Here is a 19,573-nt window from a genome sequence, read left to right as displayed (position 1 = left end):
TAACACAATATCGCTACCTCTTTCTTTCGTTCCTTCCTCATAATGCATGTTGATCCTTATGAAGCTCCCAACCGTGGGTATTCTCTATCGTGCACACACACAAACATATCAAGAGAGGGAGGAAATTAATCTCATTCCCTCTCTAAGGTCACCATTGATATGGTCCCTCAAGTGGAATAGTTCACTTCACAAAACCACACACCACCACATATCAAATTACTAAATCATTGCATGACACCCCAAGTAAATTTTATCGAGGGTCGAGCACCCCATGACCCAATCCTAAATCATGACAATTCATAATCAAACATTATTAATAAGATCACATTCATAACATGCAACATGTTTTGCCAACTGGTTACCTCATTTGGTCTTACAACATATAACATTGCAATTCCCATAATTTCACATTATAAAGTCTTAGTCAAAGTAAACAACACATTCTACAATTCACGTCATTTCTTCCATACATTTCATACATGTCCATGCTCCATTCTCATTTGGAATTATACATCATTGCTCACTTTGAATCATTTTTCATGTTGACGTAGAAATCCATTTACGACAAACCATATATGCATAATGCGTCTCAAGGTTTTCAAATTCAAGGAACTCAATTTTGGGTTCAAAATTTCCTAAAATCACTCTCATTTGGCCCTAATACCTGAACTGCCCTGCACCTATTAATAAAATTCACAAAACTTATTTTTTAATTTTCAAGAGTTGTAGAATTATGTTTTACACAATTTATATCAAACTCTATATTTTCAACCATGAAGAACTCATTTCCATGTTCAAAATCTACAGAAACCAAGCTCATAGGTATAGTTCGGCAAAACAATGCGCGTTTTACCGAAAAGGAGCAAAACTTGAAATTATGATTTCATAAGCTATACTAACCCAAATGGTGTGTATTTTAGGTCTAACCCTATGTTTTTGGACCTAACGAGTTCAATTTTGGGATCCATAAACACAAATTCTAACTCCAACTTTAAAAGTTTCAAAAACAGAGGAGTATGCATACATAATTTGTCATAACTTAAATTTTTATTTCAAAATGCTATATAACTCCAAATGAGACATATCATATATGCTTTCCTAGGTTTTTGGGGTCAAGGAACTTATTTTTGTTCCCAGATTTCACAAATACATCAGGTATCATTCACAAGGTCACAACATAAAATTTCGAATTTCATATAATCACATGCAAAAGCACAACATAAATGAAGTTTAACTTCTCCCAATCAAAGCACGAGTTCTAATTGTTTCTCACATGTAGACACACTAATGCTCTAAACTTTAATTAATTAATCTAAATCTCTCATTTTAGCCTAAAAAGTCCCTATTTACAAAATTGTCATTAATGAAAGACTTCCTTACTTTGACTTTCTAGAATATAGTTGACTTTTGTTGGCTGGCGGTTTGACCAAGAATTTTCTACTTCTAAATCACTTTTACCTAAACTCAGTACTTAAAATCTAGGTTTCTTGACTATCCAATGATGATCCTATCTCTTATATGAATTATTTCACTAAAGATAATGCTACTACATTGTATATCAAAACAAACACAAGCTATTTTTATTGTGGACTTCCCAATCTAGAAATTTGGGATGTTACAAGTACCACAATAGAAGCTTGGTTGGCACAATTAGAAGTGAAATTTGGTGCTAAAATTGGCTTTGAATACTAAATGGTGAAAACATGACTTTCTCTTGCATTCTCCGGTAACATTTTTTCAAAATATTACTGAGAAAAAGTTAAATATATTCTGAAAACCAATTTCGAAACACTTACTCATTCTCACTTCAGCCAAACAAGGGTGAGTGAAAAAAATATATAAAAAATAAGAGTGTTTTTAGCAATTATGGGATTGCATATAGTAATTGCCTAAACCAATTTTGATGTAGGAAAAGCCCAAGCTCACAAAAAAAGTAGCATGATTGGTAACATTTATTGAATATTCATAAATATAGTGGAACAATTAGCTTTATGTAGTTAATCATGTATATTCAAATTTACCCCATTATAGAAAACATGATTCCTTTCTTGCCAAATTAACCATGATGCAAGGTGTACCTACATGAGGGTAAGCATGTAAATTTTCTCTTTGCTTGCTACTTTTCCTAAGTCTTCCTTCTTAGTAATCTGGTGTTCGACAGTTCGAAGAGTGGGAAACTTGCAAAGGATACTCTAGCGCTCAAGTCATATCTCGGACGAGAACATTAAATGAGTATTAAATGCGTATTGATAGTGTTTTACCTCTATATTCTTATAACTATTTATACATACCTTAGCGAGCCTTAAACATATGCACCCTTATATGTCATTACCACTTTAGGTCATGTACTCTTAATCACCATTAAGGATTTTTTAATCATTCTTCTTATCACACTTGTTTTAATGATTGGGATTAAGTTGTCTAAGGAGTATTCAGGTATTTGGTTTAGCTGAATACTCAAATAACTTAGAAGGTGGTGCATACCTGAGTAGGAGTACTCATGTATTCGACTTGGCCAAGTACTTGAGTACTTTTTAGAGGAAGGGCATTTTATTATGCTAAGGTCATGAGCACTCAAGTATTCAGCTTGGCCAAGTACCTAAGTACTTTCAAAAGAATGATACTTTATCATGCTAAGGTTATGAGCACTCAGGTATTTGACTTGGCCAAGCATCTAAGAACTTTCAAGGGTAGGTCATTTTACCATGCCAAGATTAGGTGTGCTCAAGTATTCGGCTTGGCTGAGTACCTAAGTAATTTTTAGAGAAAGAGCATTTTACTATGCCAAGGTTAGGGATGCTCTGTATTCAACTTGCTTGAGTATCTAAGTACTTTTCAAAGAAAAAGCATTTTTACCATGCCAAGGTTAGGGGCACTCAAGTATTTGACTTGATTGAGTACCTAAACATTTTCAAAGATGAGATTATATCTCAATATCTTAAAAGTATTAAGGGATATATATGGGTATTTACCTAAGCTGGATAGTCGTATAATATATAAGGTAAAAACAAATAAGGCAAAACACAAGGATAAATCTGTGACTAAATGATGGTTATATTAGAACCTAACCATTCAAACATGTTATATGAGAAATATTTTGGTTTGCTAAATATTTTCACCTCATTTTATTTATCAAGTTATTAAACTATTAAAGCTATTTAAAATAAATAAAAAGTTACCACAAAAATTAAACAAATCTAATAATTATTTCATTTGATGGGTTATTTAACTGATAAAAGTTATTAAATTAAATAATAAAAATAAAAATTAAACACAAATTACAAAAATAAATAAAAAACACAACAAAAATTAGTTTATGTTGCATTGTCATATAATACACAACAAAGACTTTTTTTATCCATAGGAATAAAAAACAAGTGTTAGAGGGTTTATAATAACTCATACCTCATGCTCAACCAATTAATGTAAATCCACTGATATAAAAAATTAGTTTTCATCAAGAATATTTTTGTTGAAAATTACAAGGTTTAAATATATTTTTAATTTTTGCAATTTAACATTTTTTTATTTTGTCCTTGCAGAATTATGTTTTTATTTTTAGTTCTTAAAATATTTTAAATAACATTTTGCATAATGAAAAAAATACATTCTAAAGCATTATAAAAATAAAAAATAAAATAAACATAATTTGAAAGGACTAAAAATAATAAAAGGAAAAAAATAAAAAAAGTGTCGAAGTTTAAAGATGAAAAACTCCCTATAAAAGTGTCGGAGTTTAAAGATGAGATAACTCTATATTAGCAAACTCACAAGAGAGATGTTTAAAAAAAAAAAATGCCGAAAAGGCATAAAGATAAATAAGAGGGTTAAGAAAAAGTTTGAAAATTAAGCCACCCGCAAATAAGTTTAAGGAACTCTATTTCGGCGCCAAATTTTGGAAACAAATTAACCTAAGTCACAGCTTAAAAATTTTAGAAGACTATTTTAAATTTATTATCACTTTTAATCATTATGGAGATTAAAATAATGGTTATTTTTTTAATAATAATTATGTTATAAATTTTGATATTTGATTTTAATAATTTTTTGTGTTAATCATCCGGTTATCAGAAAAATTGACCTTGATTAAAATAAAATCTGATAAGAAAATAAGTAAAATCTGAACAAAATTTATTTGTACTAAGGATTAAACTTGGATATTATCTGAACCAAATAATAATTATCTCTTTTAAATAATTGTTAGGATCAACATATTAGTTATTGAAAATTTAATAAAACTAAATTTAAAATGGTTTAAAATTAAGTCTCATGTGATTTAAGATGAATATGTAAAGTTAAATTCAAAATTAGATTGACTTTTAACTTGAAAGGAAATTTCTAATATGTCCATTGAAATTTTAACCATTATTTTGATTTCTATAATAACAAAGTTTAATGAATTATATATTTGTTAATTATAAAATACTTATTCTTAATTATTATTTTTCACGAAATATAAATTAAAATAATCAACTAAAAGAATAGGCATGTGTGTCAAATAGTAAAATCTTTAAAAAAAAGTTACATCATTAATTTTGGTGAGTCGCATTTCTTATTTAATATTTTTTTTTTCTAATTTAGATATGAAATCTATCCAAATTAATAATTTTGTAAAATTTCAGCTAATCACAAAGAGAATATGGTTAGCATTCCTCTTAAAACAAATATAATTTCTATTTATTTATAATTTATAATTTTTTTGGTGTTTTTTAAAATTATTTTTTGATACACCTATTTATGTCTTTTAAAAATATTTGATAGAATAAAATTCTAACTATTTTAAAATATATGCACACCATAGTATCTTTATAAAATAAATAATATCTTTTGATAAGTTTCGTTTGATAATATTAAATTTAATATATTAAAATAATCATTAAATTATTATTTTTTAAAAGTAAATAATAATTTTTAAAACAAATAATCAAATTTTAAATTAATACTACGTTATCTCTTAATTTAGTAATGTTCTCTATTTCTATTGAATAAATATATAAAAGATGATAATTATAACAATGGTAAAACATTTTCAAAGAATTAATAGTTCCCCATTAATGTTAGTTAAGATTAAATCATTACGAGAAATATTTTGGTTTGTCAAATATTTTCACCTCATTTTATTTTTCGTTATTAAAATGTTAAATATTTTTAAAATAAATAAAAAGTAAGCACACAAATTAACTAAATTAAATAATATTTCTTATTTAATGATTTATTGACCTCATAAATGTTATTAAATTAATTGATGAAAAATAAAAATTAAACACAAACTAAAAAGTAAAAAAACACAACAAAAATCAATTTTCATTGCATTGTTAGACATATAATCTATATAAAAAAGTTATACACATATGTCTGAATCTTGTTTCAGATGATAAGAAAATGACATATTTTAATTTTACGATGAAAAACGGACTAAAATTTTTACGGGACTAAAAAATTTTTTTTTTTTTAATTTTATAAAATCAAAAAACATATTTAACCCTAATAAGTCTCATGTAAAATCAAAATTTTTACGGGACTAAATATTTTTGTCAACCAAAAAGAAAAAAGAGAGTGGTGGAAAGATCAGATGAAGGCCCATTAATTCACAAAGAGTAAAGGCCCAATATTCAAAGCAGATGGAAAACCCTATATATAAAGCTCGGAGAACTCCCCGCACACTCACCCTCCGCCGCCGTTGCAAGCAGAGCACAACATCGATTATCCAGTGAGTCTCTCTGTTTTCTGCTGCTGTTGTTGTTCTGATGAAATCTTAAGCAAATTATGAAAACATCGCTAATTTATAAACTTGTTGTATGAAGAATGGGCGAAGCAAAGGCCTTGGTTCCGGAATCGGTGGTGAAGAAGGAGAAAAGGAACGAGGAGTGGGCTTTGGCGAAGAAGCAGGAACTCGATGCCGCTAAGAAAATGAGGTTCGAAACGCGGAAGCTGATTTTTAACAGAGCCAAACAATACTCAAAGGAATACGACGAGCAGGTATTAGAATTAAAATTATAATTGAATCTTGGAGCGTTGGATTTGTTATGTTTTGTTTTCAATATTGCCATTTTTAAAAATAATTTCTGTGTTTTCTTTTTCCAGCAAAAGGAACTGATTAGGTTGAAGCGTGAAGCCAAGCTTAAGGGAGGGTTTTATGTTGAACCCGAAGCTAAGCTCTTGTTCATCATCAGGATCCGTGGGTAATTAATCAATAAATATATTAATTATTTAGTATTTTAATATATCATGACATCATATTAGTATATTGTCTTTTTGGTTATTGTTGTTTTTCTTGCTAATGGCGTTTCTGTAACGTCAGTATCAATGCCATGGATCCCAAAACAAGGAAGATTCTGCAGCTTCTGCGTTTGAGACAGGTAACTGCTTACAAATTACAAAATGAGATTTTTTTTGTTGGTCACTTATTGAATTGCTGTTACTGGTATTGATCTTAATCAATGCTAGTAAGTAACTTGATTTTTGCTGGAGGATGTAAAGCAGGTTGTCAGGGCTTTGTGATTGCTTTTGTTATTTGGAGATTTTGATATCTGTGCGTCTGTTTTCTATGTTATTTGTGTCGAATTGACATGTTTTGAGAGGCCAAGTAAATTACAGTGCAGTGATCCTAAAATGGGATTCCTTGAGTTTACAAAGAAGCTCGAGAAGAGTCAATTATGATATTTTTACTAAATGAGTTTCTTTTGGTGCCTGCGTGTGGAAATTATGTTGCTCTATTTGTGGAGTCTGCCATAAACTTCCCCCACTTTACAAAATGAGTCTTGAACTTCTTGTTGGCTTTTGTGGAGTTGAAAACATTCCTGGTTTCATCCACTTAATTGAAAAAGTTTGCTGTGAAATGTGATGATTTTGAAAAGCCGTTCTTGATTGAGTTTGTTTGTAAAAATGAGCTACCTTTTACGTTATTTGCTTTTTGTATGTAGTGAGAAGTGTAGTGTGTCGAGGTCATGTAGGATTGTTCTGGGACTCAGCTGTTTACTAAACCGTTCTTGTCAAATAGTTATTGATCCAGCCTACAGCAATATCATCAAAACTCACAGTTCTATGCTAAAAGACTCGGTTTTATTTGCTGAAATAACTAAACTTTGTACAGATATTGTGCTTAATGTCATATTGACTTATAGAAACATAAAATTTACATGTTTTTTACATGATTCTAATTGCAGCTTAAAACTCATTTTGGTGGAAACCTTAGTGGGATCATGCTAAAGTGTTCTAATCTTGCTTTGCCAGAATCCTTTAGAAGAAAATCTAGTTGTTTTGCTCAAGCTACTTGCAAAAAACACCCTATACAAATTTACTTCATCCACCCATATAGTTGAATTATATTCTAAATTTTAATTTGAAAACATGTGATTTTAGAATTGCTTTTGCCTGTCATTTTATATGTTCATTTTCCCTATTGGAGATTTATATTCTCTTTCTTTTATTGATTACCTTCTTGCTCTGTCTTAGTCCCTAAATTTTGATTTTGATGTTGCTGCTGGCTGTCTTCCCTTTGTCATATGTCCAAGCAAAGTTGGAGTATATCCTTATTGTTATGTTTATTTTGGCTGCAGATTTTTAATGGCGTCTTTCTTAAAGTGAACAAAGCTACAGTGAATATGCTCCATAGGGTAGAGCCTTATGTTACCTATGGGTAAGTGAAAGTTCAACTACATTGATTCTCATGGTTCATTACCTGCACCATGGTTCTTAATATTTGCAAATCCACTTCAGGTACCCTAATTTGAAGAGTGTTAGAGAATTGATCTACAAGAGGGGCTATGGAAAAGTTAACAAGCAGAGAATTGCTTTGACAGACAACTCTATTATTGAACAGGTCCGTGTGGTCTATTCTGTAGTCCTCTGTAAACACTTCCATTGCTTGTTTGTTCTATTACTTAGTTTTTTTCCCTGACATAACATTCAATGCCAGACTTTGGGGAAGCATGGGATCATTTGCGTTGAAGATCTGATCCATGAGATCATGACTGTTGGACCTCACTTCAAGGAGGCCAACAATTTTCTGTGGCCTTTCAAGCTCAAAGCTCCCCTGGGTGGTCTGGAGAAGAAAAGAAATCATTATGTTGAAGGAGGTGATGCTGGCAACAGGGAGGATTACATAAATGAGCTTATTAGAAGGATGAATTAGTTTTTTTTTCCCATACCGTTAGTGTTAATTTTGACGCTAAAACACTCTTTTTGTTTATGCTTTTATTATTTTGAATGATGTATGTGCTGATTGAGATATTAATTCGTTGCTTGCCATTCAATGAAATGTTCCTTAGCTTTTTGAGATAAGTTAATTAAATTTGAATTTGATCCTTAATAGTGCAATTTGGCTCTTATATGGTGCAAGTGTGCAACCATCCAAATCATAAGGATCGTGGTCAATGTTTTTAAAAATGGATTGGTAAGAATCTTGGTCAATGTTTTTAAAACTGGATTGGTAATTGAATTGATGAAGACACTTGTTTAAGATTCAATGGTTTAACTATAATGGCTATAATAAAATATATTTTAATCTATTTAATATATCATTCTTAAGTAATATTAACCAAAAATAATATTTTACACTATTTTTTATGCATGTTTTAAATTTTGAATCAGTATTTTAGAGGCATAAAACTTAATAATTGTTAAAACTACAACCTATAGTTTTTTTTATTGTTGACAGTAAACTACAACCAATATGTAAAACCCTAAAAGAAATAGGTAATATAAACCAATAAGTTATTCTATTAAATCAGTCCCAAGTTTGTATGATTTTGTCAAAGTGTCTTGTGTGAAAAGTTTTTTTCCTAAAAAAAATCTCTTATATTATTTTTTATTTTTAAATTGGTCCCCTAATTTTTATAAATTTTAAAATGATTCTCATATTTAATTTATGACAAATCAATCCTTTTATTAAAGGCTTTAAATGTATTGTAGATTCAAATATATCTGAATTTCATTTTTGATTTCTGGTCTTTGAAACTTTAAAAGTTTGATGGAAAATTTTTGTCGTTAGCTTTCGTCCAAAACGTGATGACATGTTCGTTAGTTGGACACGTCAGACATGATGGTGTGTCACCTGAATTTTTTTTTATTTTTTTTATTTTCATATTTAATTTAGTTTAATAAACTATTTTATTTTAAAAAAGAAAATAAAGTTAAAGTGACCTGAAACGCGTCAAATGGGTGTCATTTTGAAGTTGAGAGATATGCAGCACGTTTCCTTTTTTCTTTGTTCATGCAGCGTCGCTTCTAATAGAGACCTGAAACGCGTTAGGGTTTTGTTTCGATTGCGAGTGTGGGGGAATCAATTGCTTTCTGCTTTGGATATCGACGGTGTGGTTCACGCGTTTTCTTGGGTTCTTGTTGTAATGGAGTTTGAAGACAACACAGTTTAGTGAAAGTGAAATTGAAGACAACGGTGCGGTCCTAGGAAAAGGTGCTCCATTTAGGTAAGCATTCCTTATTCTTTAATGTTTTTGATGTAGCTTTAGGATCTTTCCTTTGCCTCTATACTTGTCCTTTTCACCATGTGAGGTTGCACATGGTGGGACTGTTAAGTTGATTATAAAAATCAATTTTAATTTTTAATTTTATTTTTTGGACTATTTGTCAAAGATGGTATTTTCTATCGAGGTGCATCACGGGGGGCATGTGGTCCATCCTGTTTGGAATTATGTTAGTGGAGATGTCACGTTGTTGGCCGACATAGATGTTGAAAAATAGTTGTATTTTGAGTTTGTGGGGATTTTGAAGGAAGATGTGAAACTGAAAGAATGTAAGGGTGTGTTTAAGCTGTGGTGGAACGCGGGTGATGATGAAACCAAAGAGTTTGCCTTGGATAGCCAACCTGTGGAGTTGTACAACTACTATGTGAACACTAACAATGTTGTGAATGTGTATGTGGAGGTGTTGAATGGTGGTGGGAATGAAGTTGCTACTGTTGGGAATGAAAAAATGCACAAGGTGAGAACGAACATGCTTCTGAATCCAATGAAGGTGATAGTGAGTATGAAGAAGGTGATGGTGGTTCTGAATTGGAGGAAAAAAGGGATGTTTTTTAGGATAGTGAGGAAGAGAGAGCAACTGGTGTTGATGATGGGTTTAGGAGTGATGATGAGCTACTGGTGAACCTTATAAAAAATAAGCTACCCCGAATTGAGGATTCTACAGCTAGACCTAGTGGTGATGTGAGGAGTATTGTAATAGATGGGGAATTGAGTGAGAGGTATGAGACTGAAGAACTTGATAGTGCTGGATTTGAATCAGATGATGGCGACAAACATAAGTTTGTAAGATTTAGAATAAAGGAGTCAAATAAAGATTTTAAGTTCACAAATGGTAAGGATTTTTGTAGTATTAAAGAGTTTAAAGAAGTAATTGTGGAGCATTCATTGTTGAATGGGAAGCAAGTTACTTTTAAACTAAATAACCTGGCCAGGGCAAGAGCTAAATGCATAGGTAAGTGTGGTTTTGAAATTTTTTGTAGCAAGGTTGGGAAGAACACCACTTACAAGATTAAGACATGCAAACCCAAATATAATTATGGAAAGGCCTTTAAAAACAAAAATGCTACGTCTAAATGGGTGTCCAAGGTTGCTGTAGAGAGTTTGAGGACCAAAAGTGATGTGAAACTGGCCTAGATTATGGATGATGTGAGATTCAAGTATGGTATTAGGATATCTTTGGTTGTTGCTTGGAAGGCTAGGATGATTGCTAGAGCAATAATGGATAGGGATGTTGTTAGACAATATTTTTTGCTGGAGGCCTTTGGTTAGAAGCTAAAACATGTATGTAAAGGTAATAGCTACAAATTGATACTAGAGAGACCACAAGGGCTACTATTACCAAGGTTTGGGAGCTTTTATATATGTCTCAAGGAAGCAAACTGGCTTTCAAGAAAGCATGCAAACCAATAATAGGTCTTGATAGGTGTCCTTTAAAGAGTAAGTATCTTCCATTAGCATTTGCTATGGTTGAAAATGAAACAAAGGATTCATGGAAGTAGTTTCTGGAGTTGCTAGTGCAAGATATTAGAAAAATTGATGTCAACAAATGGATTTTCATTAGTGATCAACAAAAGGTATGTCTTTTGTGTATTAGGTCCCTATAACTCTTTATTGTAAGGTTCTTATAACTTTCAATGTTTTTGTGTAAAGTCCCTATAACTATTTATACTTTTTCTGTTAGGTCCCTATCACTTTCAATAATTATGTGTTTGGTGTCTATCACAGTTAATATGTGTTAATTGCATTTGTTTGTAGGGATTGGTGCAAACTTTAAGAGCAATGAGAGTTGGTGATGAAAATCGATTCTGCTTGAGACACTTGTATTAAAATTTCAAGAAAAAGTTTGGTGGAGGCACACATTTGAGAGACCTAATGATAGGGGTGGCTAAAGCTATATTTTAGGAGGCATGGGAAGACAAAATGCTACAGTTGAAGGAGATCAAACAAGATGCTTATGAATGGCTTATTAAAACTGTTGACACAAATGCGTGGTGTAAGCATGTATTTTCTCACTATCTTAAATGTGATCTGTTGATGAATAATTTAAGTGAGACATTTAATAGTACTATATTAGTGGCTAGAGAGAAGCCAATAATAACACTATTTGACTGGATTCGATCACACTTAATGGCTAGGTTTGTAACATAGAAGGCTAAATTAGAAAAATATGTTGGTGAAATCATGCCTAAACCAAAGAAGAGATTAGACATGGAAATAGAACATACTCGAAACTGGATCATTGTGTATTCTGCACACAAAATAGTTGAGGTCACTCATGCTTTGAATGGTGAAAAATTTGTTGTAAACCTAATTGATAGGACGAGGTATAGTTGGTATTCCATGTTGCCATGCAGTGGCTGCCGTAAGGTATGCTGGTCTAAAACTAGAGTTATTTGTCCCTAAGTATTATAGTAGGAAGTTTTATGACATTTGTTATTCAAATGAGATCTCTACTATGAACGGTCAAAGAATGTGGAAGGGTTCAAGGAATCCTGCTAGTGTTTTATCACCTAAGTATAAAAGAGGTTCGGGTAGGCCAAAAAAACATAGAAGAAGGGAACCAGATGAAAAGTCTAAACCCACCAAACTTAAGAGAAAAACTACCAAATATTAATGTATTAGGTGTGGGGAATCAAGCCACAATTCTAGGAGGTGTCCCTTACCTTTTCTTGTGGTTAAGGAACCACCTGTTTCAAATGATGGGGCAACTGCAGATGCAAGCACAACTGCTAATAGGAACCAAGTTGATGAGAATCAAAATGCTACTGTTTCCAACCAAGGTTCGTTTGTTCAGTGACAAATGTCTGAAAATGATCCTTCTGCCAATGTCGAAAAAACTCAGGTAATGTTTCCTTATTCCTTCCAAAGTTGTTATCCATAACTTGTTAATTTTAAATTTCCATTTGCTAAAATGTTATCATCTTCTTTATTGGTTAGGTAAATAACAAGAGAAAAAATGGGACAACATGAAAGCATGATAAGGGAAAAAATGTTCCAACTACTAGTAAGGCTTCAACAACATCAAATGACAATAAGGAAAAAACACAAACTTCTACAACAACACCAAAGACTAGGAAGCAAATGACAACTACTATCCAAAAAACCCTACTTTTGTCCAAAGAAACCCAATTGTACCAACCAATAGAAAGGCTAACTCAATACCATCAACTAACTCAGCACCATCACCGTCTGTATCTTCGTCAACATCAACCCCCAGCAAGCTTTAACCATCATCATCAACCATTTTTGGAGAAGCACCAAAAACTAGGACGCAAATGAGACCACCTATTCAGAATGTATTTCCTAGGAAAATATGTAAGTTGTTTGTAGAGACATTTGATCATAAGGTATTATGCATATTAATGACTATTAGATTTGTCCTATGTGGATCGAAATCCAACTGATACACTAAAAAATGTTTTCTGTAGGGTGAAACCAACAAGGTAGATGTTAAAGTTCAGCCTAAAGCCCAAGCTTTTAAGCCTCCAAGACCAACCAATAAGGTATCTACACAAGATTGAATCTGTCTCAAGAAGTCACCAACAATTCAAAAAAGTCACCATGGAAGATTTAGTTTGTTAATGTGTGCTTATTTAGTCCCATATTTATGTATGTAAAGTGCCTTTGAGAAACTGTTTTTTGAGACACCATGTTTAATCACAAGTTTATGTATGTAAAGTGCCTTTGAGACACTATTTTTTGAGACACCGTATTTAGTCCCAAGTTTATGTATGTAAAGTTCCGTTTAGTCCCTACTTTATTTTGTGGGGCTTTGTTGCGTGTCAATGATCATGTAATGAACAACTATAATATTTCATTTGTTACGATTTAAGATAATTCTAAATGTTAATGTCATTTTACTTTACTCATACTACCAAAATGTTAAGGACATGTTACAATATCATCACATTTTATAGGGACCTAGCACAAATTTTAAAATTTTTTACGAGGACCTATAGCAAAATTATCAATTTCATAGGGACATAAAAACAAAAAGGTTCAAATTTCATAAGGATTTAAAATAGAAACATCATATTATATAGGGACCAAATAAACCACATACATGATTCACATAATTCTACTTCCACTAACATGTCATTACAATTGTTAATGCTTCACTATAGACAACATTATCATACCTACTAGAACACTACTTCATTGCAAATGCAATGGTAACAACACTCAATAAACCACAAAGGAACACAATGCATCGTAAAACCTTGACAAGCTTTTGTTTAGTGTTAATCTCAGCATGTAGCTCTACAATTTTTTCCTTAGTTCAACAACAACTTCAAAATTTGCTTGAGATTGATCTTCTTCTTTAGCCAGCATCTTCTTCAACTCCATGATTTGTTCCTCATACAAACAAATTCTTTCTTCATTTGCTGCAACCTTCAGCTTCAGCTCCTCCATTTGTGATAACAAATGATTCACATCCACATTAATTCCACAACCCACATTTCCCACATTAATTCAAGCGCCACCATTACTTTTAGAGTCTTGGTTCAATGATTTCTTCAAATCATTGTCCCAAACCAAAAATCTACGGTTCTTAACTTCCTGCAATCAAACAAAAACAATTTAAAACCATAAAATAGAACACAACACCAACCCAACCCCATGTATCAATAACGAGCATAAATCCTAACATTCCACTTAGCACATCACCAAAATAATTTGTGTGGATGCTTGTTGGTTCACGATAGTAGTTGAATCACCGACTTCTCACAAAGGCAACAAACAACACCATCAGTCCCAATTGATGAATACGAAGCTCCAATTGATGTCATCCACGACGAACACGAAAACCACGAACCTTACTGGACCCTCGTCAAACCACCATGAACCACCACCAACTTAGAACTGCTCTCATCGACAACCCAGTTCCTATTATTCTCCTTGTCCTTGTCTCAGCTAGTCAACCTAATAAAAAAAATCAAACAATCCAAAACAACAACTTATCAAAACTTTCTTTTTAAATGTTGTTTTAAAATAACATGTGGATGACATCATCAGATGACGTGTACCACCCTCTGATGTGGCTTTATATGTGTACCATTGATATGTCCAACTAACAGACACGTCATCAAATTTTGGACGGAGACTAACGACAAGGATCTCCCACAAAACTTTTGAAGTTTCAGGGACCCAATGAGAAGCCAAAAATTTTAGGGATCAGTTGTAAAATTCAAGTATATTTGAGGAATCTCCAACATATTTAAGCCTTAAATTAATCATTTTTCACATAGGATATAATTACAATTGAGGTGTCTTGTGTGAAAAGTTTTTCCCCCTAAAAATAGCGTCTTATCTGATTTTTTATTTTTAAATTGGTTCCCTAGTTTTTATAAATTTTAAAAATAGTCCTCTTATTTAATTTATGAAAAATTAGTCATTTCATTAAATTAGTCATTTTTTACATCGAATGTAACTACAATTAATGTCAAAAGTCAAAATCATTTACCTGCGATGAATAGTTTTCAAACTACACTAGTTTGATATATTAAGAAATCACCTAATTTGGTAAAAAAAAAGCCCTACAAATACAGTGAAATATATGGCAAATTTCATTTTAGATAAAATATGCAGAGGCTGTGAATGCTCTTGTTTATTGGTTGTGATACATGCATGTCTCATGCTCTTTTCTAAATTTAATAAACTCTTAGCTTATGAGAAAAACTAATGAATTTTTTAGGATAAAATTATAAAAATAAAATAAAATGATAATTAAATAATTAAATAATAATATTAATAATAAAATAAATATTTCATAAATATTAATTTTCAAAATTTTACTTATAATTTTTAAAATAAATAATATAATAATATATAATTTAAAGGGGTTGCTAATGCACACACACTTTTTTTTCTAGTTGGAGTGCATTAACTATCAACATAAAAAGTTTTGGACCAAAAATCCAATCAATTCTCTTGTTTCCTCAAAACAAATATAGGGATATTATAGTAATTTACTATTCAATGTAAAAAAATTGAAAATCTAATTTCTCTCTTCTCTCCCATGTTTTCTCTCTCTTCTCTCTGATACATTCCTTCTGCATGCCTCTTGCTTTCCTCATCGAATTGGTCATTACTTCACTAAGATTTTATTTTCTAATTGCCCCTACACTTTAATCCCAATTCATTTTTCTTCAAGTTTACTATCTATCCTGTGATGGGATTTTTCCATTTTGGAGCACCCCCATTTCATAAATAATGCAAGCCTTTTGCACCTCTACACTTAAAAAGGTAAAGATAACCACTTAGTGGTATTAATTTTGTCATGTTTGCATTTGGATTTTGGTGGCTGCGTAGAGCACCATTTTTTTCGGATGAGGAAGATTAGGCATGTATAACATATTGAAATGCAATGATGTATACCTCATTAATCAAGTCATGTAGCATTATTGTAATTGATGAAATGATTATCAAAGAAAGTAGATTCTGGGGTTCGTACCAATTGATAATATAACAGGGTTGAGACATTTGGCCTAAATACACACGCACACACACAATAGCCATGCATATTCATTGAAAATTAATTGGGATTTCCAAAATAGAACTAAAAATGAGGCAATAGCTTACATTAGAAGCATTGATTTTCCAGAAATTTTGAACACAAGAGCTGGCGTGATTTGTGAACTCAGACTTGTCAAGAAAGTATGCCCCAAAATCAAAAGTTTAGAGTGAGGTCAAGGAAGAGTTTGGAGAAGACGTGCACTTTCAAATCTTTGATGAATAATGAACCAAACCACACCTCACTCTGTCCAATACTCACTTCTCTATCACTTAGATAATGATCCCCGGAACAAAACCATATTTTCTTATGCTTTATTCGAAGGGCTTCACATATTAGGCCCAACTCTCTACCTCTGCCTCATTATCCTAGGGAGTTGCTACGTGCACCCAGCATTATTGCTGGGGCACCCAACAAACAGTGAAATGGCGAAATTGCCCTTCAATAATTCTTCTTTCGGAAGAAGTTTTTCTGGAAAATTTTCGGAAAAAGGTTTTCCGGAAAGTTTCCGGAAAAAAACTTATTCCGGAAGAAGAATTTGTGACTTCCGGAAGTACCCACAAACTACTTCCGGAAGAACGTCATCCGGAAGTTTCCGGAAGAACCTTCTTCCGGAAGTTACCTTTTTTTAAAAAAATAATTTATTTTGTAATAATTTACTTTTAATGGATAAACTAAATTATAAAATAATTAATATTATTATACATAAATAATTAAATAATTAGTGAACGTATGTAATGACGAAATAAGAATTTTCATTTTATAATAATAAGTAAAAATAAAACAATATTTAATGCGTATGTAATGACGATTTTGCCCTTGTGTAATTTTCTTTAAATTAACGCGTACACGCTTCTTTTTACTGCGCTTTCTTCTCTGCTTGTTTCTTCTCTGCTTTGTTTCTTCCGTTTTGGTTGTTTGCTGTTGTTTCGGTGGTCCCTTTTGCAGTTTCCATTGGTGGTCCCGTGAAGTATTTGGAGATTCGGTGGTCCCGTGTTCCGTATTTGAAGTTTTGTTAGTGGTTGTTCTTCCTATTTCGTCGGAGGTACATTTTTATGGGTATTTTTTTTCTTTTCCGGTTAGTTTTTAGAGAAGAAAAACAGTAAAAAAAAGTGTATCTGGAAGAAATTTTAGGCACTCAGGCCCATTTCGGAAGAAGTGTTTCCGGAAAACACTTCCGGAAGCACTTCTTCCGGAATGGGTCTGAGTAACTTCCGGAAGAAGGTCTTCCGGAATGTTAAATTATTAGCATTTTTTTTATTTCTGTTTTATAATTTATATATATATATATATATATATATATATATATATATATTTCTGTTAGTTAATAATAGATTAATGGATTATTTGTTTAATTAGGTATAATGGTATATATTATGGACATTAAAATTTATAAGAATAAAATTCATTTAATATATTTCTGTTTTATAATTTTTTTATTTCTGTTTTATATATGTTGTGGATTATTGATTTAATTAGGTATAATGGTATAATATTAAATGATTTAGGTAACTTAAATGTATAATGGTACAAAAATGTTTTATTAGTTGTTTATTATAGTGATAAGTTTAGTTTAAGTAAATAATGTAGTTATAAATTTAGAATATATTTGTATTAGTTGTTAGTTAATAAGTAGTCAATTTATCGATGTGGTTATATGATAATTTTAATATAGTCGTGTATGATGTATATGTGCTATTAATATGTTTGTTATTTAAGGTGTAGTAAATTTTTGGATGTGGTTATATGATAATTTGAATGTACTTGTGTATGATGCATATGTCCTTAAGATGGACGAAGATCAATGGATGTATGACTTTGCGATGTCACAAGAAGTTCATATGGATTATGATTATGATAATCAAGAAGAATGTGGAGTGAATGAACCACATGTCGATTGTTCAAATGCTTTTAATACATCTCAGGTAATCATAGATAATTTGAGTCATTGGTTGAATTGATGGTTTGTATGAAAATTAATATGTTAGGGTTGCATTGTAGGTATTCGCTACTCGAGATGATGTTTTGCAATGGGCTCGAACAGTTGCCCATGAAAATGGATTTGTTGCAGTGATTATGAGATCTGACACAGAGATCGGTAGCAGAGGAAGAAGTTCATTTGTGTTAATTGGGTGTGAAAGGAGTGGTACGTACAAGTGTAGAAATAAAGAATTCGTTAGAAAAGACACCGGGAGTAGGAAATGTGGTTGTCCCTTCAGGCTTCGTGGGAAACCAGTGCATGGAGGGGAAGGTTGGATGGTGAAGTTGATCTGTGAGATTCATAATCATGAATTAGCGAAGTCCTTAGTTGGACATCCATACGCCGGTCGATTGACTAAGGAAGAAAAGAAAATTATTGCTGATATGACAAAGTCGATGGTGAAACCGAAAAACATCTTGCTAACGTTGAAGGAACACAATGCCGACAGTTACACCACGATAAAGCAAATTTACAATGCAAGAAGTGCATATCGTTCTTCAATAAGAGGAGCTGATATCGAAATGCAGCATCTGATGAAGCTTCTCGAACGTGATCAATACATTCATTGGCATAGATTGAAGGATGAAGTTGTGGTGCGTGATATGTTTTGGTGTCACCCAGATGCAGTAAAGTTATGTAATGCATGTCATCTGGTGTTTTTTATAGATAGTACCTACAAAACAAACAGGTACAGACTCCCACTACTTGACTTTGTTGGAGTGACACCAACGGCGATGACATTCTCTGCTGGGTTTGGATATCTGGAGGCTGAGCGTGTTAATAATATTGTATGGGCTTTAGAACGATTTCGAGGCCTATTTTTAAGACACGATCGCCTCCCTCTTGTTATTGTCACTGACAGAGACCTAGCACTGATGAATGCAGTGAAAACTGTGTTTCCCGAGTCTACTAATTTGTTGTGCAGGTTTCATATCGATAAGAATGTGAAGGCGAAGTGCAAATCTTTAATCGGGGAAAAAAATGCGTGGGACTATGTAATGGATAGCTGGGGTACTTTGGTTGATTGTCCGTCCGAACACGAGTTCCATGAGTCACATCAGAAGTTTCAAGTTGCTTGTTCGCCTTGGCCGATGTTCATTGACTATGTTAACGACACATGGATTATCCCCCACAAGGAAAAATTTATTACAGAATGGACGAATAAGGTCATGCACCTAGGCAACACAACAACAAACAGGTATTAACAACTGATTTTATTTGGTAGTAACGATTAGTATTTAATTGTTGTATATTTTCATGTTTGTTGTGTATTTTAAATGTAGGGTTGAATCAGCTCATTGGGCTCTCAAAAGAGTACTACAAAATAGCGTTGGAGACCTATGTAGTGTTTGGGATGCCATGAACAACATGATCACGCTGCAACACGTCGAAATTAAAGCATCATTTGAAACTAGTATGCATGTGGTTGGCCATGTATATAAAAAAACCTTATACAAGAGGCTTCTTGGGATGGTTTCGAGGGATGCTTTAAATCAGATTGCTTCTGAGATTGACCGTCTACGTTATCTCGGCAACAATCTCTCTTCTTGTGGTTGTGTGATGAGAAGCACGCACAGCCTTCCTTATGCATGT

The 19,573-nt window shown here is 32.3% G+C and overlaps 1 protein-coding gene and 1 long non-coding RNA gene across 2 annotated transcripts; both read left to right on the top strand.

The window, feature by feature from the left end:
- The first annotated feature begins 5,666 nt into the window (after positions 1-5,666).
- On the top strand, positions 5,667-8,289 carry LOC100500011 (60S ribosomal protein L7-4). Its single transcript, NM_001248649.2, has 7 exons — positions 5,667-5,710; positions 5,805-5,979; positions 6,085-6,182; positions 6,302-6,359; positions 7,560-7,639; positions 7,720-7,822; positions 7,919-8,289. The coding sequence occupies exons 2-7, from the start codon at positions 5,806-5,808 to the stop codon at positions 8,132-8,134; spliced, it is 729 nt and encodes a 242-aa protein (NP_001235578.2). The 5' UTR covers positions 5,667-5,710; position 5,805; the 3' UTR covers positions 8,135-8,289.
- Positions 8,290-12,438: 4,149 nt separating this feature from the next.
- On the top strand, positions 12,439-13,117 carry LOC106796052 (uncharacterized). Its single transcript, XR_001384931.3, has 2 exons — positions 12,439-12,800; positions 12,914-13,117. It is a non-coding gene; the product is annotated as an uncharacterized lncRNA (long non-coding RNA).
- The last annotated feature ends 6,456 nt before the right edge of the window (positions 13,118-19,573 follow it).

The sequence above is a fragment of the Glycine max genome, chromosome 15, assembly GCF_000004515.6.
Source record: "Glycine max cultivar Williams 82 chromosome 15, Glycine_max_v4.0, whole genome shotgun sequence".
Taxonomy (NCBI): domain Eukaryota; kingdom Viridiplantae; phylum Streptophyta; class Magnoliopsida; order Fabales; family Fabaceae; genus Glycine; species Glycine max.
This window is presented reverse-complemented; position numbering and strand designations above follow the sequence as displayed.

Excerpts from the sequence above, each read along its gene's own strand:
- LOC100500011 (NM_001248649.2), top strand. The coding sequence starts at position 5,806 with ATGGGCGAAGCAAAGGCCTTGGTTCCGGAATCGGTGGTGAAGAAGGAG. Across the intron at positions 6,360-7,559 it reads AGCTTCTGCGTTTGAGACAG|ATTTTTAATGGCGTCTTTCT; the intron begins GTAACTGCTTAC and ends TTTTGGCTGCAG. Across the intron at positions 7,823-7,918 it reads ACAACTCTATTATTGAACAG|ACTTTGGGGAAGCATGGGAT; the intron begins GTCCGTGTGGTC and ends ATTCAATGCCAG.